General features: G+C 45.0%; 2 protein-coding genes across 7 annotated transcripts in view; one reads left to right on the plus strand and one right to left on the minus strand.

The window, feature by feature from the left end:
- GPBP1L1 (GC-rich promoter binding protein 1 like 1) overlaps positions 1–172 on the minus strand; it is a 200,037-nt gene extending 199,865 nt beyond the window's left edge. Inside the window, exon 1 of one of the 2 annotated variants that reach the window (XM_033915400.1) lies at positions 45–172. The gene's annotated coding sequence lies outside the window, so the exon portion shown is untranslated. The remainder of the gene's footprint in view (positions 1–44) is intronic. The other variant, XM_033915406.1, reaches the window with a different exon arrangement.
- Positions 55–25,248, plus strand: IPP (intracisternal A particle-promoted polypeptide). Of its 5 annotated transcripts, none has more exons than XM_033915396.1 (9): positions 58–433; positions 8,450–8,769; positions 12,624–12,896; positions 14,290–14,445; positions 17,528–17,695; positions 22,374–22,511; positions 22,719–22,841; positions 24,241–24,461; positions 24,546–25,248. In XM_033915396.1, exons 2-9 carry the CDS (start codon positions 8,499–8,501, stop codon positions 24,768–24,770), a joined length of 1,575 nt encoding a protein of 524 aa, XP_033771287.1. In that variant the 5' UTR covers positions 58–433; positions 8,450–8,498; the 3' UTR covers positions 24,771–25,248. The 5 variants fall into 5 exon arrangements, with proteins under 5 accessions (XP_033771286.1, XP_033771289.1, XP_033771288.1 ...); XM_033915394.1 differs by having other exon boundaries at positions 59–433; positions 12,624–13,055; XM_033915395.1 differs by lacking the exon at positions 22,374–22,511 and having other exon boundaries at positions 55–433; positions 12,624–13,055.
- Positions 25,249–26,629: the final 1,381 nt, after the last annotated feature.

Here is a 26,629-nt window from a genome sequence, read left to right on the forward strand (position 1 = left end):
CGAGGAAACGGCAGGCTCCGACCGCCATCGCCTCACTCCCTCACCCTGTAGGAGAAAACTTTCCCGCTCCGCCTCGCGCTCCCTCACCGTCGCCAACACCACACGCGCGCGCACGTGCCGAGGAGGAGCCGACGTCCGCGCGCCACCAGCCAACCCGCAGCGAGAATCGCCGCGGCCGCTCACCTGACGTCGTGCGTGGCGTCCGGGTCAGCGCGCGCAGCTCAGGCAGCGCGTCCGCTCGTCACGTGACGGGGACCGGATGCGGCGCCTGGAATGCCCTGCGCGAGGCAGCCTTGAGGAAATGTTCGCGAAGAAGTCGAGCCATCGTGAAATTGGCTTCCACGGAGAAATAGGAATCAACTTCCCCACTGCAGAGCAGACTGCATCGAATCTGCGCTTCTCCTTGACCTATTGCTAGGACGCTGCTGGAATGGTAAGTATGGCCTCTGGAGGAACAGAACAGGAAACTGGCCACACTGAAGAGTTTGGGTAAGATCCGAAGTGTGCTCAGAAGTGGAAAACCTCTGGTAGCTACTCTGGTTTTGGTCCAGGTACTAGGGACCTGGATTGGCTACTGCGCTTGATGGACCATTGGTCTGATCCAGTAAGGCTTTTCTTATGGCCTCTGTGTTCCTTAATCAAAGCACATGAAAACTATAGAAACTAAACCTACTATTTTATGCCACACATGTATTTAAATCTCTATCATATCTCCCTCCAAAGAATACATATTGAGATCCTTAATTCTGCCCCCAAACACCTTGTGATGAAGACCCCCCTCTTCATCATAAGGTGTACAGGGACAGAATTAAGGACTGACTCCATCCTGTTTATAACTTTTTGAAGGTGCAGTCTAAATGAGGTCTCACCAGAGTCTTATACAAGGGCATCCTAGCATTTCTTCTAACTTTCCCCATCACCTTTTCAACCTGTCTGGCCACCTTAAAATCATCACGTACTATCATACCCAAGTCTTGCTCCTCTTTAATGTACAAAAGTTACTTGCCCCCTAAACTACCATTCCATCAGGTTTTTGCAGCCCAAATGCATGATCCTGCATTTCTTAACTGACAAATTTCAGACCATTGTTCAAGCTTTGCTAAATCTTTCCTCACGTTGTTCACATTATCGGGGGTGTATTCTCTATTGCAGATTTTGGTATCATCCACAAAGAGGCATATCTGACCTGACATCCCTTTAGCACTGTCGCTTACAAAAATGTTACAAAGAATAGGTCCAAGAACTGAACCTTGAGGAACACCACTGGTAACATTCCTTTCCTCAGACCGATGTCCATTGACCACTACCCTCTGTTGCCTCCTTCTCAACCAGTTCTTGACCGAGCCCATAACAAGGACACTCAGTTTATTTATTAAATGCCTGTAGAACACTGTCAAAGGCTTTGCTAAAATCTAAATACACCACATCTAGTGCACATCCTCTATCCAATTCTCTGGTCACCAAGTCAAAAGAATTGATCAGATTTGTCTGACAAGATCTGTCTCTAGTGAATCCATGTTGTCTTGGGCCCTGTAATCCATTGGATTAGAGAGATCTGACCCAGGGCACAAGGCAGGGAGAGAGAGAGATGATAAACAGTGGGGAAAAACAAATCTTAGATATGGCAATGGAAGTTAAAATAAAAAATTATTTTCAGTTTTTAACTCGAGTCCATATTGCACTTTGGGCTAGAAAACAGAGATTGAGATAGGCTGATTGATACTTTATACCAAAAGTATTCCCAGTTTACAGTTTGATCAGTAATTTGCAGATCTTGTTCCCAAACTTTTGTTGAAAATTGAAATGATTAAGAATTTTTTTAGATGGGTGAGACAAATTACCTTCCACTAATAATGTTGCATTTACAGTAGATCATAGAGAGAAAATGTTTCTTTCAAGTTATCAGGGTTTATGGAGCTCTTTTTTTATGGCAACCCTAGTTTGAAACTGTGACCAATCCTTGGAGTCTTGCTTCAGGTGCCTTGTGGCTGGCATGGTGGGGACTTGGGCTCTTCAGGTACCCATGTGTGTAACGGCTCCTCAGCCAAGGAAAGCCAGCAAGCAGCGGGAGAAGATCTCCGCCCCGGCATCACATTGGGAGGAACGACCATGCGGTAAAACCAAAGGAGGCAGAGCATGAGGCCGCCCGAGACCCTAATCGCGCGCACCGTGAGGGGGGCGGGATTGAGAGCCGGTACAAGAGAGGGAGAGGACGAGTGTGGTGAGACGGCTGAGCGGGGTCTGCGGGTGAGGGGGAGGGTTGGAGCTTGAAGCCGGTTCCTCCTACGACGCGGGGGGGACTTCGAGGATGCAGCAGGAGTTGCTGAAATCTTCCACAGGGAAATGCCTCCCCCCCAATTGTATTGGAAGAGATATCAAGGGAACATGCAGTAAGCATCAAACAATAACTAGTACTCTTTGACTAGAAATAACAATGCAGTAATAAAATAAATGATGGCCTTTGCTGGAGGATGGCTGGGAGGGTGTAGATGGACTGGAGTGAGTTGGAACCCAAGAACAGTACCGGGCAGAGCATTGGATTCTTGCCCAGAAATAGCTAAGAAGAAGAAGGGAGGAAAAAAACCAACCCAACAAATTTTTTTGATTGAATCAGGTTGGGCAGACTAGATGGACCATTCGGGTCTTTATCTGCCATCATCTACTATGTTACTTTGATATTTGGCCAAGAAAATTTCTAGAGATATCCAATTTATTTATTTTATTTTTTAAGTATTTATATACCACTTTTAGCCTAAATGGTAAATGGTTTACATTCAGGTGCTATAACACTGCTAGTCGGTTCAGAGCAGTTTGCATGAGTTTCTTCTGTAATGGTGTTAGCACTTTCTGAGATGGTTTTCAATACAGACACAATTATACCATATCAGTCATCCTATGTATATGCACACATTTACTATACTACTACTATACTATTAATTATTTCTATAGCGCTACCAGATGTACGCAGCACTGCACAGAGTCACAGAGAAGACAGTCCCTGCTCAAAAGAGCTTACAATCTATACCCTAATCAATCATCCTTCTGTACACATATAATTAGTATCATATACTGTCTTCATACTAAATCTTATTTGCATAGTAACATAGTAGATGACGGCAGATAAAGACCCAAATGGTCCATCCAATCTGCCCAACCTGATTCAATTTAAATTTTTTTTTTTATTTAAATTTTTTCTTCTTAGCTATTTCTGGGCAAGAATCCAAAGCTTTACCCGGTACTGTGCTTGGGTTCCAACTGCCGAAATCTCTGTTAAGACTTACTCCAGCCCATCTACATCCTCCCAGCCATTGAAGCCCTCCCCTGCCCATCCTCCACCAAACGGCCATACACAGACACAGACCGTGCAAGTCTGCCCAGTAACTGGCCTAGTTCAATATTTAATATTATTTTCTGATTCTAAATCTTCTGTGTTCATCCTACCATTCCATCAGGTTTTTGCAGCCCAAATGCATGATTCTGCATTTCTTAACTGACAAATTTCAGACCATTGTTCTTCAAACTCAGTCACAGTTTTACTCTCCACCACCTCTCTCGGGAGCGCATTCCAGGCATCCACTACCCTCTCCGTAAAGTAGAATTTCCTAACATTGCCCCTGAATCTACCACCCCTCAACCTCAAATTATGTCCTCTGGCATCATGTTCTATGTCTTGGATTTACACTTCCTGGTTATCTGTGATTTGTTTATCATATCCTCTGTAATTCTGTAACTTACTGTATATGTAAACTGCTTTACTTGTGACCTGGATTGGCCACCGTGAAGACAGGATACTGGGCTAGATGGACCATTAGTCTGACCCAGTAGGGCTATTCATATGTTCACAAAAAGGTGATATATGAGTCCATCCCCTTTCCTTGCAATGAAGTAGTTGGTATTGTAGAGCTCAATACTGCTTGAGCCAATTGAGTGCCCTTTTTAATGTCTTAACAGTGAAAACAGTAGACTCTGTTCCTCCAGTGTTATTCATATGAAGCCAGAAGGACCTGCAACTATGCCCTCATGTGTGAAATTCTGCTTCTCCTTGTGACTCTGGGAAAGTCACTTAACACTTTATTGCCCCAGATAAAAAAATACCTAAGTACCTGTCTAAAATATGCGTGTGGATTGGGGCCATCGTCAGCGTCTGTGCTGGGAGTCTGCCCACGTGCAGGATGCGGTTGGTAGGGGCCTCTGGCTCGTCTTGAGCAGCAGGGTCTGTGGTGCAACGCTGTTTGTGCTGGCTTGGGGGGGGCGCGAATGTGCAGGGCGCGCAGGAGCAAGATCCTGGGGAGTCTTCGACAGTGGCTGTCTCCCCTCCCAGCAGCTCTCGTACTTGCCAGGGCAGTGATTCACTTCGGCAACTTCCCCTTTCCTCGGAGGCAGCAACAGACCAAAAGCTGCCTAAGGAAATCACTGCTGCAGGCAAGTACTGAGAGCTGTTGGAAGGAGAGGAAGCCACTGTTGGAGGCGGGGAAGCTCCTGGATAAAGGGAGAGCTGCTACTGGACCTGGAAGGAGGTAGAAGGAGAGATGCTACTGGGAGGGGAGGAGGGAAAGGGATGGGAAGAGAGTTAATGTTGGATAGGGGGAGGAGGGAAGGGAGAAGGAAAAAAGGAAGGAAACAGCTGGCAGGGAGATTAAAGGAGGGGAAGGCGGTCAGGGTGGAATGGAGAGATCAGATGAGGGAAAGGGGAGAGACAGAAGAATGACAAAGTAGAGAGATTGATGCTGGAAAGGGGGTCAGCAGAGAAATGAGAGAGGGATAAAGATGTTAGATCTGGTGTAGGAGAGAGAAAAATGAAGAAAGCAGTGAAGCTGGAATGAATGATGTAAAAAAGAGAGAGGAGGCACAGCCTGGATGGAAAGGGGCATTGAAAGAAGTCAGATACATATGGAAGGGGGAGAGGGCAGACAGTGGATGGAACGGGCAGATGCTGGATTGAAGAGAGGGCAGTCACTGGAAAGAAAAGAGTGAAAAGAAGATGAAAGCAGAGACCACAAAAGGTAGAAAAAAAATAATTGGATTTATTTTGTCATTAGAATATATCAGATTTGAATATATATCCTGGTAGAGACATAACTGGGGACTGCAAAGCCCAGGCAGTGCTTCTTTAGCTTCCAGATGGCTTAGGGCTCTCTCTGACCAGGTGGCAGTTGCCCTAGTTGCACTTCCCTAACACTATTCCTGTCATGTGTGTCTGCAGTATTCTGTCAGCATGAAATTTCTATGTAGCATTCTGTAATAACTTAGCTTGTTCAGTTTTCTTGATAGTAGAGGGGATATATGTGAAGGGGAGGGGAGACAGGGGTTTTGTTGGTTCTTGCTCTGTATATTTATAAAATGACAATTTGTACAGAATGTTGGGGTTTTTTTATACTTTAATAAAATATGTTCAATATAAAATCATAATGAGGCTTGTGCGGATGGGATCAGATGGTTTGTGGGGACCGAGTTTGCAGAGACAGGGCGGAAATGTGTTTTTTTATTTCGGTCTTAGTAGTTTGCCGGTCCACAAAATAATTCTTTTATTTCTGCCGGTCCACCGGTGTAAAAAGGTTGAAAAACACTGTCCTAGACAGCCTGCAAATACCAAATTCAGATTCACTCCTTCACGGTTGACATCAAACTATACCTACCACTAGGAGAAACCCGTGACACCCAGATTGCAAAACTCCTGAACTGGATGTTCGTCAACAAATTACAACTAAACTCCAAGATGGATCTCCTTTGGATCCACAAAGAATGCTGCAACTACATCTGTCCCTCTCAACTACGGAACTCAGCTACTATAACTGCAAAAGACCAAACACGCAGCCTAGGAATACTCCTTGACTCCAACCACATCTCACAGGTGATATCTTCCTCATTTTACTACCTGCAACAACTTTGAAAAAATAAGGAACTACTTTTCCGAGTCTGAATTCACCCAGCTACTCTATGCCTTAGTCCGCTCCCGAATGGACTACTGCAACATGCTATTCAACGGTCTCATGACGAAGAAAGTACAACGTCTCGAGGGTGTACAAAACATAGCAATCAGATTTCTAAAGCAGTGTTCTTCAACCACCAGTCCATGGACTGGTGCCAGTCCACAGAAATTTCCTGCCGGTCCATAGGGCCAGCACGTGCATCACGGTGCGATCGATGCAGCGTTATCTTCGAGCCAACTCCCTCTTCCTCACTGATTCAGTGCACAAAGCCACGGGCAGTGGCTCCTATGCACGTCCTGCGCCTGAACCGGAATTCTTCTCTCTGACGTCACAACGTCAGAGGGAAGGCTTTCAGATGAGGCATGGGACGCACAAGGAGCCGCTGCCCGCAACTTTGTGCACTGCATCAGTGAGGAAGAGGGAGCCAGCCTGAAGATAACACCAGAGGCAGCATAAAAAGCCCAGGCGGGAGCAGGCCAGAAGGTAAGGCATAGCATGATGGAGGGAGACAACAAAGGTAAGGGGAATGATTTTATTTTTGAATTTTGTGATTGAATTATGTCAATTTTGAGACTTTACATCTGCTGTCAGTGTGCTTTGTGTAGTTTAATTTTGTGGTTAACCATTATGTGTTGGTAATAAGATTATATTGTGTGTATCTATGAAAAATGAATGGAAAAAATAGTGTTACAATTGGTACTATTATGGGGCGGGGTCTGGGGTGGAGATTAGGTAGAGATGGGCAGGGTCTTGTCCAAGACTTAGCCCAGTGTTCTTCAACCGCCGGTCTGTGGACCGATGCTGGTCCACAAAATAATTATTTTATTTCTGCCGGTCCATAGGTTGAAGAACACTGTTCTAAAGAACATCCATCCCCGCAACCCAGTCTCTCAGGCTCTATCATCGGCTCGCTGGCTGCCTGTAGCCAAATGTTGTATCTTCAAGGGCCTGATACTAGTGTTCACCAGGCTACCGTGACGGCCAAGCTTCCTCCATACGTGCCAGACTGGTCCCTCTGCACCCAGGATGAAATACGCCTCAAAACGCCCCCCGGTTGTGCCCTTCAACTGCAAACCGCCAAACGACATTCCTACTCTCACTTCATACCGGCCCACTGGAATTGACTGCCCACTGATAAGATCCCTCGAAGGAAAGCAAGAAGAACATACCTGTTCACTTAACTCCCACGACCAACAGATTACAAAGAAATGTATATTGGTACAAGATCCTCGGAATGTGTTGCGTTAGGACAAAAACTTGTACTGTAACTGTCACATATTTAACCTGTAAACTTTATATTATGGATATTGGTATTAGATCCCTAGTATGTGTTGAGTTAGGATAAAAACTTGTACCAGAAAAAAAACAAACTTGTACTGTAACTAAGGCATTTTGTAAACTGTTAATTGTATATTATGTACATTATTTATTTTAAAAATTTCGAGAACGCTTAAAACCTAAGCAGTTTACAAATGTTAACTTAAACAAATAGCAAAGTACTGTACTTTTTTTTTTGAAAAAAAAAAAAATAACCCAAGTAGAATCTAAACAGAAAAATATGAGTGTAAATGTGTATATATAAAGTGAGTTGGAATAAATGTATGAATTAAATATTGACAAAGCAATATAAAAAATGAAATGATCAACAAATATTTGCAATTTAGAACATACCCAGTGGATGGCAGTCTTTTAATCTCAATGATTGCTGAGCAACAGAAAGGAAACAGCATAAAATATCAGTATGCAGTGAACAAAAGTTTTTATAAACAAATTAGCAGTAAATGGTTGAAAAATAGAGAAATTGTGAGTGTGATAAGCATGGATAAATGGGTTGAGATAAACAGCCAATGTCAAAGATACTAAAATTAGTGATCTTGCATAAAAAGCAAAACGTATAAACATGCATCGGAAATCTTACATCTAAGCAAGCTTCACCCTCTCAGCCTCTTTACCCCAAGCTCATCTAGTACTTCTGGAGTTGGGGCTGTGTTGGAGAGATAAGGAACAATGCAGTTTAACTAAAGTCCACAGTGCCTACTAACAGGTCCTCCTTTCGTGTGAGTTTGCTATCACCCAGAGACCCTTTGTGAGGGGTGAGAGTCACTGAGGTCTTTGCTAAGCCTGAAGACCTCTTTAGTTCCTTATCACAGCCCCAGCTGCAGAGGTAGTTATAGCTACAGTTTGTTCCATATCTGCTTGCCCTGGATCGGTAGCATGGAATGTTGCTACTCCTTGGGTTTTGGCTGGGTACTAGTGACCTGGATTGGCCACTGTGAGAACGGGCTACTGGGCTTGATGTTCCATTGGTCTGACCCAGTAAGGCGATTCTCAAGGGTCAGGCCTTGAAACTTCCTTCTTACCTGGGTTCTCTGCCCTGCAGGGGCATCATGGGTAGAATTTAGGCTGTTGGCCTGTCTCACTTTATTGTAACTGATGTGTTGGCTCAGAACCCCTGAGGAGCACCTTCCAGAATCTCTTCCCTGTGGAATTTGTACTTAATGATGCTTCTTCCTTCTCAGGTGACTTGTCATGGGTATCTCTTGCTGTCTGACGTTGTGATCCTCAGCAATGGCATTGGAAGCTCCCTTTTCCTCCGACAAGCATGCCCAGCTGCTTTTGTCGCAGATGAACCAGCTGAGGGCATGCTCCGATTTCTGTGATGTGCAGCTGCAGGTGGAGGAGGTGCTGTTCCCTGTGCACAGACTTGTGCTGGCTGCCAGCAGTCCCTACTTTGCAGCACTGTTCGGCGGAGGAATGAGAGAGGCATCCACAGATGTGGTACCCATCCTTGGTGTGGATGTGGGCTGCTTTCGTCTGCTGCTAGAGTTTGTTTACACAGGTAGGTTGTGCTTTAAGAATGCACTATTTCTCTGAGGCTGATTGCAGGAGCTAGAGAGCAATGTTGCAGTCTGTCAGATTTTAGATTATGGTGATGCATAACTGCGTGGTTTGTTAAATTATGATAATTGAAAGCACTTTGACTTTTCTCTAATAAGAGGGATGTAGCAAGTTTCTAAATGAATTTAAGCCTTTTTAGCTGGAACTCATGGTGACATACCACTGTCCCTGAATGTATTTCCCTGGTAGTGGGATTTGAAGCTTGGTTTCCCTGGTTCTCAGCCCACTCTTGCTTACTTGTTATTCTGAGTCACTGTGCTTTTATTCTATGTTAAAAAAAAAAAAAAGTTTTATCTAGCATTTGGGGTAATTCAGTACAGTTCAGGATTTTTCAACCCAGTCTTCGGGGAAGCCCAAAGTCTGGATTAGAGAATGACACTGAACTTCAAGCACTGGTGGCGGATCCCCTTTCACAGTGTTCCACCATGACAAAGTGGTGCTTCGCATCCATCCCAAGTTTCTTCCAAAGGTCGTCACCTTAACTAATCTATTGTGCTTCCAATATTCCTTCCTAAGCCTCATTCTCACCCTGGGGAAATGGCTCTTCACACTCTGGACTGCCAAAGAGCATTGGCCTACTATATGCAGAGAGCTCAATCTCATAGAACATCTCCTCAAATTTTTGTCTCCTTTGATCCTAACAAGTTGGGACGCCCAGTATCCAAGAGAACAATTTCCAAATGGTTGGCCTCTTGTATTTCTTTCTGTTCAGGCTGGGCTACAACTGGGGAGTTGTATCGCAGCCCACAAAGTCAGAGCTATGGCAGCTTCAGTTGCTTTCCTTCGCTCCACTCCTATTGATGAAATCTGTAAAGCTGCTACTTGGTCCTCAGTTTACACATTTACTACTGTCTGGAATCTTATTCCAGATGGGATAGTCACTTCGGCCAAGCAGTAATACAAAATTTATTTTCCTAATGGCCAACTCTTCCTCCATCCCATTCTAGTAAGCAAGGGAGTACCACATTTGAGAATATGCTGCCTGCTTGTCCTGGGATAAAGCACAGTTACCAGGGACAGCAGGCAGATATTCTCACAACCCACCCACCTCCCCTGGTTGGCTTCTTAGCTTGCTTAATGAACTGAGGAGCCACGTCAAGCGGGAAGGCATTCGCACATGCGCGGTGTGGGCTATTGCAAACTTTCTAAATTTGTTAAAGTGGCGATGCACTTTTAAAGTGTCCATACCAGAGGCTGCATGGATGACGTCACCCACACATGAGAATATCTGCCTGCTGTCTTTGGAATAACACCTGAGCTGCTTTTTCAAAAAATGAAATCTTCATTTGGTTGTAAATATTAAGATTATACCAGCAAGAATGAGCCTTTCTGTTGAACATCATGATTTAAATCAGTGGTTCTTAAACCTGTCCTGGGAGACACCCCCTACCCCCTCCTGCCAATCGTGATTTCAAGATATCCCTAATGAATATGCCTGAGAGAAATTTGCCTATAACGAAGGAAGTAGAAACATAGAAAGATGACGGCAGAAAAGGGCCACAGCCCATCAAGTCTGCCCAAATTACTGACCCACCCCATTAAGTCTGAATGCTGATGACCTAGTTCCTTAACTCTCGTAGGGATCCCACGTGGATGTCCCATTTATTCTTAAAGTCGAGCACGTTGGTGGCCTCGACCACCTGCACCGGAAGTCTGTTCCAGCGATCCACCACCCTTTCTGTGAAAAAATACTTCCTGGTATGCAAATTTCTCTCATGAATATTCATTGGGGATAGCTTGAAAACCTGACTGGCTGGGGGTCCCCCAGGACAGGTTTAAGAACCACTGCTTTAAATTAAATCCACCCTGATTGCTGTGACTGTGGTCCCTTTCTCCTCCTCTATGTTTCAGAGCCTTTAATCTTGTTCTTTTCCTTCCTGTTCCCTAGCCATAGTGACTTGAGATTAGAGAATGACACGGGGACCGTTTACCATGGTAAACCGTGGTCACCGCATTAAATCTGCAGGTATGGAGACATTTACAACTGGTTTACCGCAGGAATGGGGACAAGACTTTTCACCGCCCTGCGGGAATGGGGACAAGATCTCTTACCGCCCCATGGGATCAGTGAAAAGTCTTACTCGTGTGGTAAAAAAAATTGCACCTGTGTCAGACTCGGCATCTCCTCCCCAGCTCCTCTTGCACCTATTTTACCTTCAGGAGCCAGCCATGCCACGATGAAGACAGAAGGAAACCAAAGCCTGAGACCAATGTGATTTAAAGAATAAAATTACCAGATGACAAAAGATAGAAAAAAAAATTTATTTTATATTTTGTGATTAGAATATTTCAGATTTTAAATATGTATCCTGTTAGAGCTGGTATTGGACATAACTGGGAACCGCAAAGTCCAGGCTGTGCTTCTTTAGTTTCCAGCTGGCTTAGGGCTCTCTCTCTGACCAGGGGACAGTTGCACTCCCCTAACACTATTCCTGCCATGTGTGACTGAAGTATTCTGATAGCTTGATTTTTCTATGTAGCATTCTGTAGTAATTTGGTTTGTTCAGTTTTCACAATAGTGGAGGGGATGGATATTTGTGAAAGGGAGGGGAGACGGGTTTTGTTGATCCTTGCTCTGTATTATTTGTGTTTATAAAATGACAATTGTACAGAATAGTCTCTTTTTATCCTTTAATAAAATAAGTTAATTATAAAATCATAATTATTCGAGGGTTGTGCGGATGGGATCTGACAGTTTGTGGGGCGGGGACCGAGCTTGCGAGGCAGGGACAGGGACTGAACTCGTGGGGACGGGGACAAGCTCATGGGTCAGGGTGGGAACGGTGATAAATGTTTTCCCTGTGTCATTCTCTACTTGAGATCTCTCTTTTTGGATACATCCCTATAGTACCTGTACTGCCACGTGTTTATCTAACAAGGGTATGTAGAAGTCACTCCCAACAAAGCTTCAGAGTAATATGATTCTTTATTGCATAAACATCAAGTAATACCAAATAATGCAGATAGACATCAGATAACATACAAGATATAAGCAGAGAATATCTATATACACCAAATAGAATACTTGTCCGTGTCTGCCACTCCCCTCTCCAATACTGATCGGGAATCTAAGACGATCAAGGGAAAGGTTCAGTCCATGGCCCTCCCACGGCTGCAGCAAGATTCATTTTGGTAATGTCCCACTGTTTCTTATATACCTTTTTCCCACACTACCTTTGCCCTGTCTCTGTCTCTGCAAAAAACAACACGTGTCCTTCTTTATCTTCCAGCTGGGAGGTTAACTGCTGTTTGACCTTTATTCCTGATGCTTAAGCTATTACACACAGGTGGGCTCTTATCACAGTACACACACCAAGATGCTGAAGTAAGTTGTCTCAGGTTGAGGACAGCAGTCCAGCAGATGGGTGCGCCCAGCTTATAGGTTTAGCCAGGTCAAGGGCAGACTGGAAACAGCACCCTTGGTATGCTCTTGGTAACAAAGTTCACATTGGTCAGGATGATAGCAAATAAGCAGACTTGAGGAGACATGTCACGTAGTATGCTGAGTTCCAGTTACCCCCTGGCCATAGGCATAACAGTATCTCATTATGCCTTCCCCTTCCATCGTATCTTAAAGTCCTTCTCATGGTCTGTTCCTTTCCCTCCTCTCACTCCTTACTCTTGATCCCTTCCTATTTCTTCTCACCTGTCCTGGTGTCTCTCTGCACCTGCTCTTGCCATTTTCTCTACCCAATGTCTCAAGAACCTGACCCCTGGGCTTCAGTGTTCTGTTTTCCTGTTGCACCAAGTGATTGTAGCTTTTTCCTTGTTTTTCTCTCTCTGGTTGATGTGGAGGTGTGGTGACGATCAGCACAGGAAATGTGCAGGAACTCTTGGTGGCAGCGGACATGTTGCAGTTGAGTGAGGTGGCTGAACTGTGCTGTCGGTTCCTGAAGGCACAGATGGAGCCTTCAAATGTGGTGGGCATCTTCCAGCTGGCACATCATATGGCCCAGGCAGACCTGATGGAAGCTGCTGAGTGCTACATCCATGCACACTTCTTAGAAGTGCAGAATGAGGAGGAATTCCTGGCACTGGGTAAAGAAGAGCTGGTGAAGATCCTGCAAAGTGAGGAGCTCAGCATTGAGGATGAGTATCAGGTGTTCACCGCTGCCATGGGCTGGATTCTAAAGGACCTGGGGCAGCGCAGGAAACATGTGGTGGAGGTGCTGGAGCCCATCCGATTCCCACTGTTACCAGCACAGACACTTACAAAGTACATTGAAGGTGTGTCAGCTGGTGGAGATATGAGAGGGGGCAGTGCTTATTGGAAATACTTGGTGGGGGCAGCAGTGAGAGGAAGTCGGAGCTCATTGAAAGTGCACTAGGGGAAGAATCTGTGTGAAAGAGGTTAGAGGTCATTTGGAGATACTCCAGGGGAGGAGCTAGGGGAAGGCTTAGAGTCTACACTGGGGGAGGCACTGGGGAGATTCAGAACCCATGTAGAAGTAGAGCACAGGGAGGAACTTTGGGAGAGGGGATAGAGTCCATTTTAAAGGTACACTGGGGAAGCATTTGAGAGATACATCAGGGGGAGGTGTTCTGAAATGGGGGACAGAGCTTATTTGAGGTACGCCAGGTGCTGTGTGAGGGGGGGTCAGAACTCACTTGAGGTATACTAGGGAAGGCACAGAGCTCATTAGAGGAACACCAGAGGGAATTGGAGTGAAGGGGGGAATCGGAACCCATTAGAGAAACACCAGAGGAGGTGGTGTGAGGGTTTAGAGTCCATTGGAGGCACTCTTGGAGGGGGGAGGAGAGGGGTTCAGAGCTAGGGCTGCCAATCTGAGGATACTTAGTGGTGATCAGAGATGCACCAGAAGACAAAGATGTAAGAATGTTGAGAGTCTCTTGCACATATTGTGTGTGTGGTGGTGGTAGGGAAGCTGGTGATTAGAGGGGTCAGAGCTGACTGGTCTAATAGAGCTACACAAAGAGAATTGAGCCCTTCAGAGTAAAAGTAGGCCTTGTCCATGCATTGTAAGTCTTGCAGAGTCTGGGACAGATCTTTTTAGTGAAATTACTCTGTACACTGATTTTATGTACACTTTACAACTTAGATTCCAGAATCTTTCCATGTAACAAAGTGGACTTGGCCCAATTTTGTTCCAAGGGGCACAACTGTAAATAGAATCAGAGCTCGTTGGAGTTCACTGGGGGGGCAGGTGATATGGGAAGGATTAGAGAGCCCAGTGCCTCCACAGTGCAGTTAGGATGTACGCTTTCATCTCAGCCCAGTAACCCGTCCTGAACCAGGGCCCAGCCTTGTGTATAAGCAGAGGGGATAGATGATTTTACACTGTGTCATGTTTTCTGTTCTGACTAAAGTTGCAAGGCTTGGCAATGTTGATCTTATCATCCTACTGTGGTTTACATGGCTGTGAACTCGGCCACCTCTTCTTGTACCTGTTGACACTCTGGAGGCAGGGCTCGGTCAGTTTATTTTCTTCTTCTCTTGCAGGCCTCACAGATTTCAGCCTGCGAGTGGCACTGCAGACATTGCTCAGGGAATTCTGTGAGATCCATCACTTCCCAAAGGACAGCCGAGTCAGCTGCTTCCTGCATGCCTCCAAAGTGCACCCTCGGAGAAAGGCTCGGAAGTACCTCTATGTAGTAGGTTAGGATCCTTTCAGAAACACAGAAATACAAAATGAGTGCTTTTGTCACTGCTTGTTCTGTTGATGTTCCGGAAGCTTTTGTAGTAAAATGTACTGTGGAAATACTTTTAAAACCAATAAGAGGAAATTTTTTTTCACTCAGAGAATAGTTAAGCTCTGGAACGCATTGCCAGATGTGGTAAAAGCGGATAGCATAGCTGGTTTTAAGAAAGGTTTGGACAAGTTTCTGGAGGAAAAGTCCATAGTCTGTTATTGAGAAAGACATGGGGGAAGTCACTGCTTGCCCTGGATCAGTAGCTACTCTGGGTTTTGGCCAGGCACTAGGGACCTGAGAACGGGCTACTGGGCTTGATGGACCATTGGGCTGACCCATATGTTCTATGGGGAGTGACACGTGACAGATATTATGGAGCAAAGGCCTCAGGACAGAGGAGCAGTAGCAGACACAGTGTAGTATGTACTTGAATTGTTTTCACACCCTTTACTGTTTGGGAGCTGAGGAGCAGCTGTGTGAACGCATGTAGTTTATACAGGGGGGACGTGTAAATCAGAACATGTCTACTACAATGGCTGGTTATTGGAAACTCAGGATCCATTATTTGCACGAGGCCAATTCTCACCAGTAGGTCTGTTACGAATAGTGTATTTTCAGGCAATTCACCAATATCCTAGTTATCATTACATGTTTGCTTAGAAGAATCTTGCTTTGAACTGATTTCACTAGTGACATCCTCAATAGTCATTTCACATTCAGCATTTGTTTCTTCTTGAGTGCTGTCATTGCCACTTTGTTCCATATCCAAATTAACAGGTTCTGCTTCGGGCGACTTCATTAAACATTTTTTTTCATAGTATGTCTGTTTTGCTAAAGTAGCCCAAGAATATTTCTCTTATTTCACTTCCTTCTTCCAGTCCCCCCCCCCCCAAAAAAAATATATATATTTTCTCCTCTCATCAAGCTTTCCTTCCGTTCCCATCCCACTGGCACAGAATAAGAACATAAGAGTAGCCTTACTAGGTCAGACCAATGGTCAATCAAACCTAGTAGCCCGTTCCCACGGTGGCCAAAACCCAAGGAGTAGCAACATTCCATGCTACCGATCCAGGGCAAGCAGTGGCTTCCCCCATGTCTTTCTCAAAAACAGACTATCGACTTTTCCTCCAGGAACTTGTCCAAACCTTTCTTAAAACCAGCTACGCTAGCTGCTCTTACCACAACCTTTGGCAACGCGTTCCAGAGCTTAACTATTCTCTGAGTGAAAAATAATTTCCTCCTATTGGTTTTAAAAGTATTTCCCTGTAACTTCATCGTGTGTCCCCTAGTCTTTGTCATTTTTGACAGAGTGAAAAATCGATCAACTTGTACTCCACTGAAGAGCCCTAACCATTTTAATCTTTACTCATACGAGAGGAGTTCATCCCCTTTACCATCTTGGTCGCTCTTCTTTGAACCTTTTCTAACGCCACTATATCTTTCTTGAGATAAAGAAACCAGAATTAAACGCAATACTCCAAATGAGGTCACACCATGGAGCGATACAGGGGCATTATGACATTCTTAATCTTGTTAACCATCCCTTTTTTAACAATTCCTAGCAGCCTGTTTGCTTTATTTGGCTGCCGCCACACATTGGGCGGAAGGTTTCATCATATTGTCTACGATGCCACCCAGATCCTTTTCTTGGACGCTAACCCCCCAAGGTGGACCCTAGTATCTGGCAACTGTGATTCAGGTTATTCTTCCCAATGTGCATTACTGTGCATTTGTCCACATTAAATTTCATCAGCTATTTGGATGCCCAGTCTTCCAGTTTCCTAAGGTCCGCCTGCAATTTTTCACAATCCCGCTTTCCTTCCCTTCCTATCCCACTGCTCCAGAATATTTTCTCTTATCTTGCTTTCCTTCCCCCAGCCTCCCACCCCAGAATATTTTCTCCTCTCCCCTTGCTTTTCCTTTCCCACCCCAACCTTGACATATGTTCTCCTTTCCGTCTCTTATCAGCTTTTGTCTCTCCCAGCCCTCTGAATAGTTTCTTTTTCTTCAACTTTTATCTCTGTGAATATTTTATTCCTCCATTCCTAGCTTTAAAGCCATTGCCCTCGTCCAATTTTTCTCCTTTGTATCCCAGCATTTCTCCTGCTTACCCCTACCCCAGCAATTCATGAGATTCCTGACTACTCTCTTACTCCCCCCCCCCCCCACACACATATAATTCCGCCTTCCCTTCAGCAGTCTGCAAGCTTTCAGTTTCCTCCTCATCCTCCTTCAAAAAAAAAAAGCAGTTTCCACTATCCTACCTCCCTGGGACTCGGATCAAGAGACCAGGGCTTTTACCTGGAATTTGGAAATTGCTTTGATTGGGTCCAGCCAGCAAGCAGGCAGCAGCACATGGTAGGGCAGCATGTGAGTTCTTCAGGTCCAGTTGTTAGGCAGGGTATGATTGAACCCCCTCCATTGGCAGTTTCAAGAGCAAACAAACTATTGGATTTAGGTTTCTTGCCAAATCCGTGACCTCTTGAATGAAACGTATCACTTCCTTCCAAAATGCCTGGATTTCTGGGTAAGCCTATCGCATAAGATGAGAAAAAAAAATCTTCCCTCCTGACCTCACCCTCTTCAGTATATTCCAGTACATCTGCTGTTCCACATTTCAGACATACGGGGGCCCTTCTATCTTGCACCAGGCTCCTTCTCTATTCAAATCCAGGCTAAAAGCCCACTTTTTTGAGGCTGCTTTCAACTCTGAATTCCCACTCACTGTAAGGTACTATGTCCATTCTAACATTCTCTCTCCTAGAAACTCCAAACCCTATATGTCCTGTCTCTCTGTCCAAATTAGATTGTAAGCTCTCCTGAGCAGGGGCTATATTACATGTACACCGTTCAGCGCTTTAGAAATGATAAGTAGTTTTCTCATAGCTTTGCTTTTCATTGACATTAGTTGTGTGTAATGTAGTGGATAGCCATTTAATTCATTTGCATTCTTTCACAGCTACAGGGGTGTCTTTGCAGTGACTCTCACAGATGGCTATTTTTGATCTCTGCAATGACAGCTTACTGATGCTGTCTCTTTTTCACAGGTGGATACACTCGTTTGCAGGGTGGGCGCTGGAGTGATAGCAGGGCTCTGAGTTGCGTGGAGCGTTTTGACACCTTCAGTCAGTATTGGACGACAGTGTCCTCCCTGCACCAGGCTCGCAGTGGGCTGGGTGTTGCAGCGCTCAATGGGATGATGTACGTTGTTGGAGGTAATGGCTTTTGAGCAGGTAGATTGGCAGTTTGTCAGTCTGCAGAGTCATTAGACTTGGCCCTGGACAGTACCTACATAGTAACATAGTAGATGATGACAGATAAAGACCCGAATGGTCCATCCAGTCTGTACAACCTGATTCCAATTACATTTTTTTTGTTTTCTTCTTAGCTATTTCTGGGCAAGAATCCAAAGCTCTGCCCAGTACTGTGCTTAGATTCCAACTACTGAAATCTCCATCAAAGCTCTATCGTAGAAAGGGGAGAAAAGAAGAACAAGACCAAATTTTAGGAACCTACATAGTTTAAAGGGGGTAGCAGACATGAAGACCCCAGAACTAAGTTTGACCTTAGCTGAAGTAACCTCGTTCAGAAAGTCTGCTTTGTTTGTATGTAGGTGTTAAGGACTATCTGAAGTGATAGAAAATAAAGAATTTTGCCAGCGATTCATTGGGTGTGAAGTGCACATCAGGTGTTGAGTCTTCACCTAGATCAGGGATCCTTAAACTGCAATCCACAAGTCCCATCTAGCCAAATTAGGCATTCATTTATTTATCGTTTTTATATACCACTTATAGCCTAAGTGGTTCACATTCAGATACTCAACCATTTATCCCTATCTATCCTGTTGGCTCACACTCTATCTAATGTACCTGGAGCAATGGGAGTTTTAAGTGACCTGCCCAGGGTCACAAGGCGCAGCATGGGATTTGAACCCACAACCTCAGGGTGCTGAGGCTGTAGTTCTAACCACTGCGCCACACACTCCCCTATGTGGAGCAAAGTTACATTTTTTCCTCCATGCAGGCCTGTAGCAGTGATAAAGGCTGCACTATGAGAGAGAGAGAGAGCTAAACATGATCTCCCTAGAGGGACACATGAGTGAAAGTGGCAGGGAGGGGAACTTTTCTGCGAGCTATGGTCTCCCTTCACTGGAGTCTGGCCAGTGGATGGTGCTCTGGAGCTGTTTAAGAATTTGATAAGGAGTAACCTATATTAATGGGGAGGTGATTTGGCCAGCTACTGTCACTGTCTTTCAGAGGCTGCTAGAGAGGGGTGGGAGTGTTGGACCAATGGCCATGAAAAAGGCAGAGGCCTTGTTTGGATTCTGGATGGACTGATGTGGACTGTGAAAACTGCAGAAGAACTTAGGAAATTGGAAGAATGGGCATCCAAATGGTAGATGAAATTTAATGTTGACAAAAGCAAAGTGATGCACATTACAAAAAATAATCCAAATCGTAGTTACCAGATGTTTATTGTATCTAGTTATCATTGTAGACAGTATGCTGAAATCTCCTGCCCAATGTGTAGCAGTGGCTAAAAAAAGCAAACAGGATGCTAGGAATTATTAGAAAAGGCATGGCAAATAAGATCAAGAATATTATAATTGCTCCATGGTGTGACCTCACCTTGAGTAATGCATTCAATTCTTGTCACCATATCTCAAAAAAGATATAGTAAAATTAGAAAAGGTTAAAAGAAGAGCAAAAAACTCCTCTCGTATGAGAAAAGGCTAAAGAGGTTAGGTAGATCATCAGCTTGGAAAAGAGGCGGCTGAGGGGGGGAAAGATTGAGGTGTACAAAATCCTGAGTAATGCAAAATCGTCTTTTTACTGTTGCAATAATTGCAAAGAGTAGGAGACGCTCAATGAAGTCACTCAAAAAATACTTGTCACCAAGGATATAGTAACTATGGTTAGCATATCTGGGATTAAAAAAGGTTTGGACAAGTTCCTGCTATTGAGACAGCATGGAATGTTGCTACTAGTTGGCGACCTGGATTGACCACTGCGGAAACCAAATACTGGGCATTGGTTTGGCCCAGTTTGGCTATTCTTATGAACTAACATGCTTTTCAGCATAGTGCAGGTAAGGGAGGAGGGGCAAGACCTTAGCTCTGGAAGTCAGAAGCAATGGCATATGCCTTCTAGCGATGGAGAGGGAAGGGAATGGGGTTGGTGTAAGAGAGAGAAGAGAGGATGGAGTGGAAAGGGTAGATGTAGGGGGCTGGGATGCCAATTTTCAATAAATATAGAAATATTATTACTGATGCTCTAGCATTTCAATTTGCAGAAAAGATCAGATACTTGCCCCAGTAGCAAGCAAACTCTGAAGGGTAACCCTGACTGTGTATCTTCGTAGCGTTTGAATTATTACACATTTAGAAAAAAAAACTGCAAATGCTTGCTGAGAATTAATACAAAATAGCTGGGCAAATGTTTGAAGTCATAGTCTCGATGCTCAGCAGAGAGCCATACACATGCTGTGATGCAACCTACCAAAGATTGTATTTTGGGAAGGTGATGCATTTTTTAAATGAAGAGACATCTCTAAGAATAGAACACAAGAAGCCAAACCAGGTCGCAACCAATAGCAAGATCGCAGGCTATCTCTAGATGTACACAAACTGGTAAACATGAGTTAGATATTCTGGTTCTAATCTCTACAGAGTCCCTCAATAGGTGTGATCAGATTGCATTTTGTAATTGCACTGTTTTATGATGTCTGATGTAAACTGTTTGGAGTTCTTTACGGAAGGCAAAGGCAGTATAAAAATAACACATTAACACTTCCAGCAATAGAAAGTTTGGAGCCCTCTAGGTTACAGCAGGGATTTATCAACCCAGTCCTTGGGACACATCAAACAACCCGGGTTTTCAGGCTGTCCACAATGAATGAGATACATTTGCATGCAAATGTATCTCATGCATATTCATTGTACTGTAGGTATGAGAAAACAGAAAGACCACTAGATTCACTATGGGGGGATAACAAACATAAGAACAGCCTTACTGGGTCAGACCAAAGGTCCATCAAGCCCAGTAGCCCATTCTCATGGTGGCCAATCCAGGTCACTAGTACCTGGACAAAACCCAAGGAGTTGCAATATTCCATGCTACCGATCCAGGGCAAGCAGTGGCTTCCCCCATGTCTGTCTCAATAACAGACTATGGACTTTTCCTCCAGGAAATTATCCAAACCTTTATTAAAATCAGATACGCTATCCGCTCTTACCACAACCTCTGGCAATGTGTTCCAGAGTTTAACTACAGGGTTAGGGGCAGAGCCAGCCCGCCAATAACTTTTAGGGCCACCTCTGATCCACCCCCGTCTCCTTCCTGCGTCACAGACCTTCCCCAGACCTTACCTGGTGGTCTAGTGACGTGAGTTCCCATTCTAGTCTCGAGACTACAATGGGAACTCACGGCAGACATTTTGATGACAGCTCTGCACGGGGCAGGAGTGTAGGAAGATCAATCCTGCCCCGCATCGTTACTAGACCATCAGGTAAGGTCTGGGGAAGATCCGGGTGCAGCGTTTCTATTCCCAAAAAAAAATCGCGAATAACCGAATCCGCGGATACTGAAACCGTGGATTCAGAGGGAGAAGTGTATTCTCTGAGTGAAAAAAAATTTCCTCCTATTGGTTTTAAAAGTATTTCTCTGTAACTTCATCAAGTGTCCCCTAGTCTTTGTAATTTTTGACAGAGTGAAAAATCGATCCTCTTTTACCAGTTTTACTCCGCTCAAGATTTTGTAGACTTTAAATGTCCAAATGTACTCCACTGTGAATGTTTGCTTGTAGGCTGTTCTGAGCTACTGGGAGGATGAGATAAAAATCAAAATAAATGAATAAATCCTATCTCCCCTCAGCCGTCTCTTTTCCAAGCTGAAGAGCCCTAACCGTTTTAGTCTTTCCTCATACGAGAGGAGTTCCATCCCCTTTACCATCTTGGTCGCTCTTCTTTGAACTTTTTCTAGTGCCACTATATCTTTCTTAAGATAAGGACACCAGAATTGAAAGCAATACTCCAGATGAGGTCACACCATGGATCGATACAGGGGCATTATGACATTCTTAATCTTGTTAACCATCCCTTTTTTAATATTTTTTCTTTTTTGGCTGCCACTGCAAATTGGGTAGAAGATTTGATCGTATTGTCTCTGACATCCAAATCTTTTCTTGGTCCCTAGCATATGGTAACTGTGATTCTGGTTATTCTTCCCAATGTGCATCACTTCGCATTTGTCCATATTAAATTTCATCTGCCACTTGGATGCCCAGTATTCCAATTTCCTAAGGTCTGCCTGCATTTTTTTACAATCTGCATGCGTTTTAGCAACTTTGAACAGCTTAGTGTCATCTGCAAATTTAATCACATCACTTGTTATTCCAATTTCCACATCATTTCTAAATAAGTTAAATAGCACCGGTCCCAGTACAGATCCCTGCGGCACTCCACTATTTACCCTCTTCCACTTTGAAAAATGGCCAATCTTCTGTTTTCTATTCGATAACCAAGCCATAAGAACATAATCCTAATCCTCCTGTCCCATGACTTTAATTTTCTCAGGAGCCTCTCAGACCAAACAGAATCCAAATATAAAGTCTTTATTAGAAGTACTCCCATGAACCCACAGATATGCCCGATATGGCTGCGTTTCATTGTAGGTATCCTGAAAAGCGGACTGGATTGAGAACCCTGCTCTACAGCACTGTCCAGCTTAGCTCACTGGTTCTGTACCAGTATAGAGATGTTTGAAGTCTCACAGGGAAATCATCCCTCCCCTGCACTTAGTGCACCAGGTAGCAAAGTCTCCCCTCACCTGATCCTTCAGGTTGTGTGCCCGTGGCCTATGCGAGACTGATTGCATCTCTTCTCTGTCTTCTCAGGCGAGAAGGAGTCCATGATCTTTGATTGCACAGAATGCTACAACCATATTACTAGGCAATGGACAGCTGTGGCATCTATGAACTATCCTCGCTGTGGCCTCGGGGTCTGCACCTGCCTGGGGGCCATCTATGCACTAGGTAACAGCCTGTCTTACCTCTATGACTCCTCCCATGAATAATGAAGCCAATCCAATAGCCAATCCAGGTCACAAGTACCTGGCAAGATCCCAAAGAGTAAAACTAATTTAAAATGAGCAGTGAATTTTCTTGGCATAAAGAAAGATTATTGCAGGGGTTTGTCTATGGGAGCTGCACTGTCTTATCTTTCCTCGCTTTCTTATGTAGGGGGCTGGATTGGAGCCGAAATTGGTAATACTGTGGAGCGCTATGACCCAGAGGAGAATTTGTGGCAGCTTGTGGGTTCCATGCCTTTGCCACGTTATTACTTTGGCTGCTGTGAAATGCAGGGTATGTATTCCTGAACTGTTGATGTCTTTCTTCTTATTCATCAGCAACAGCCCAGTAGTATACAGACAGCACCTGCCCCCAACACACATATAGCATCCCTCCTTTCCCTCTATCCTCTCTCACTCAGTATTCTGACTTGGTTCTAGCCTCCCTCCCTGCTTCTTTAACTGACCCCCAGTTCCTCCTCCTCATCTTTTTATTATCCCCTTCAGTATATGTATGGGCCTTTGGACCTGCTTCCTCCTTCCTCATCCCTGACCCCAGTTCCTCCTCCTTAGGATTACCAGATGTCTGGATTTACCCGGACATGTCCTCTTTTTAGAGGACTGTCTGGGTCTCCAAACAATTTCCTGGAGTTTGTCTAGGTTTTGGACTCACTCTCTCCAGTCAGTCCCCAACTGGGAATCGGGTATGGCTCTCTGAGTCTCCCCTATCCCCACATACCTCTTCAGGCTCTGCAATTTCAAAACTTTGGGTAGCTGGCAGTGTTTGTGACATGATCCTGTTGCCATCGGCCTGCTCTGGAAGCCTTTGCTCTGCAGTGTCTTGCTTTCGCAGGAACAGGAAGTGCTTCAGTGAAGGCTTCCGGAGCAGGTCAACAGCCGCAGAACCATATTGATAACACTGCCTGCTGCCCAAAGTTTAGAAATTGTTGCACCAGAGGAGGTACTGGGGACAGGGGAGACTCAGAGAGCCACATCCAAATCTGGGGTGTCCCGGGTAGGGAGCTAAAGAGAAAGAGAGGTTGCGCTGGGGGGTGGGCAGTTTAGGGGCAAGATTAGCAGAATGCAGGGGCGGTGCAGGACACTGGGTGGGGCTGGAATCAGGTGTCCTCTTTTTTTGGCTTAACAAATACAGTAACCCTCAGTTTCTTCACCTGAGCCCCAGTTCCTCCTTCCCATCTCCGATTGTCCCCTTCAGTATCTGCATCTGCTTGTCTCTGCCTTTCCCTCCAAGTATCTTCAGTAGGCCATGGTCCTGTTCCCCTCATCCCTCTCAGTATCTGCACTTAACTGTAGCTTCCCCTTTTTACCTAATTTCTAATCTATCCCTTCGCTCAGTATCTGTACTTGGCTATTGATTCCCCCCCTCCCTCCCTTGATATACTCACCTGTTCCTGACACCCCACAAAATAATTTTATCCTGAATCTTTCCTTTCCCTCAGGATCCTCACTGGGCTGTGCCCCCCTCCTTTTCTTAGCTCTTCCCCCCCCCCCCCCTTCAATGTCATTCCTAGAATTGAGCTTCTTTCCATCCATCAATATCGCCTACCAGTTTCTGCATCTGCTCCTTCAGTGCCAGCTACAGCTCTGGGAAATACTTCCCTTTACAAATCTCCATCTTTGTAACAGGTAAAATCCTGCCTCATTCTCACCTCTTTTTATGGCTGTGCTTATAGGTTTGATTTACGTTATTGGGGGAATCAGTAATGAGGGTATTGAACTACGGACTGCTGAAATTTACAATCCCATCACCAAGCAATGGGCTCCGCTGCCATCCATGGAGACACGACGTGCGTACCTCGGTGTGGCCACCCTCAATGACTGTATCTATGCCGTGGGAGGATGGAATGAGAGGGAAGATGCACTTAGCACAGTGGAGAAATATTCTCCTCATGAGGTAGGATAGGTTGTGGGCCTGGGACATGCTACAGGGGGCTGATGTCAATAGTTCATTGCTTTTGGAAATTTTTGTCTCAAACAGGAGAAATGGGTGGAAGTTGCTGCAATGAAAGTCCCTCGAGCAGGAGTGTCGGTGGTGGCTGTGAATGGCTTTCTCTATGCCACTGGAGGACGTTCCAGTAGTCAAGATTTCTCTGCCCCTGTTACATCTGATTCTGTAGAAGTTTATAACCCCCACACTGACACATGGACTGAAATTGGAAACATGATCACCAGCCGGTGTGAAGGGGGCATGGCAGTTGTGTGACAATATGATTTCAACAGCTGCCTGGAGTCTTGTAGCCCTACAGCCATACCATGAGTCCGCTGCCTGCCTGGGATGAGATGACTTCAGGCAAACCTTGTGTGGATTTCATGAGGAATTCTATGGCAGTATGTAAGACACCAAGGACAGCTGCCAGTGAAGTTTCTGCACAAGTAACCTTAAGCTGTAATTATAGCTTTGGAGTATGAGCCAGTGACAGAACTCTGCATATGTGCCAGGGAAGCCAGGAGCCCTGAACCAAGGGTCAGAAACAGTTCGGGAGGAGCTCGTTTACCTTTAGAGAAAGGTGCTTAGAGTAGTGTTTCTCAGCCCTAACCAGCTGGATCTTCAGGATTGCCACAATGAATATGCGTGAGATGTATTTACATATATTGGAGACTAGAGAATGACAAGGGGACAAATTTTTCCCCGTCCCGTCCTCGTGAATTCTTTTCCTGTCCCTGCCCCGTTCCTGCAAGTTCTGTCCTCATCTGCACAAGCCTCAAACACTTTAAAATCATAAGTGTTTGAGGCTTGTGCGGTTAAGGCAGAGCTTACAGGAATGAGGCAGGTACAAGGACAGTGACAAAATTCATGAGGATGGGACAGGGAAATTGAGTTGCTACGGGGACAAATTTGTCCCTGTGTCATTCTCTATTGGAGACCCATTATATGCAAACCTATTTCATGCCTGATCATAGTGGGGACCCTGAAAACCTGACTGATTAGGTCTGCCTCCAGGAGAGGTTTGAGAAGCACTGGCTTAGAGGAGGTCGAGGACTACAGTGATCAAGTTGAAAGTCAAGGCTGCTGCCTATGATCACTTCTGCTTACTCTCCTGTAACCTGCTGGGCAGCATCCTAGCCACCCCCCTCCCCCTTCTACCTGCCCAGTGGCATTCTGGCACCCAGCCAGCAGCCATTCACATGCAACACAATGTGCCAGCATACATAAATTCTGTTTTTTCTTATCTACTGCATAGCAGTCAAGTACAACTGAGCTGCTTGGAACCTACCCAGACTTGACACTTTTGCTGTATGCAGAAGTTTTCTGGGATCCACCCATATTCTAACTCACTCTATGGCGGTGTGGCATCTCTCCACATATAGTACTTCCAACATGTCTAGCAGGTGCCTGGGCCCTGCTCCCAGGCACTGCTTCTAATCTGCCCACCTTTGGTTCTTTTAAACAACTCACATAGTATTTCTGGCACACTCACAGTAGCTTGGAGATGGATGGATTTTACTTTCCAAGACTAAATTAAAGGGAGAGAAGGTTGCCTGCTATATTGGGTGGGTTCAGGAGGGTGTCAGTCAGATAAAGGATGAACACAGGATCTCTGAATTGCCAGGAAGCAGGCTTATACTGTTCCTTACTGTCTGAAAACATATGTTAAAGGAGGGCTAAGACTATCTTAGGTTTATTGAATGACAGATAACAGATCCTGTGATGATGAGAAGCGTGACTGCACCCTACCTGACTATGTTGTTTGAACATAAGGCCCCAGGACCTGGACTGAGCTTGGCTTCCTGAACCCCTGGGAACATAGAGTGATGGGGGTTGACAAAGGTCCCCTCCTTAGGTCCCAGCAGCAATGGGTACATTAGGTTGCTGGAGATTTGAACTGCCCAAGCAGGGGTTGTCAAAGGTCTATCTGACAACAGCATCTTTTGGCTGATCATACACTGAAACCCCAATTTGCATAAAGACAGATTTTTTATTTTTTCATATATTTTATTAAGCAAATTCACAGCAATAATTGTTAGCAACCACCATCACAGCAAAAGTGCTGTGGAAACCAACCAAATCAGATATTATGAACACTGCAATTCTCCCCCCCCCCCCCCCCCCCCAGGTGAAGA

Source organism: Geotrypetes seraphini, chromosome 12 (genome assembly GCF_902459505.1).
Source record: "Geotrypetes seraphini chromosome 12, aGeoSer1.1, whole genome shotgun sequence".
Taxonomy (NCBI): domain Eukaryota; kingdom Metazoa; phylum Chordata; class Amphibia; order Gymnophiona; family Dermophiidae; genus Geotrypetes; species Geotrypetes seraphini.

Coding starts and splice junctions, on each gene's coding strand:
- IPP (XM_033915394.1), top strand. CDS start 8,499: ATGGCATTGGAAGCTCCCTTTTCCTCCGACAAGCATGCCCAGCTGCTT. Junction 8,770..12,623: donor GCTAGAGTTTGTTTACACAG/GTAGGTTGTGCT, acceptor GTTGATGTGGAG/GTGTGGTGACGATCAGCACA. Junction 13,056..14,289: donor ACTTACAAAGTACATTGAAG/GTGTGTCAGCTG, acceptor CTTCTCTTGCAG/GCCTCACAGATTTCAGCCTG.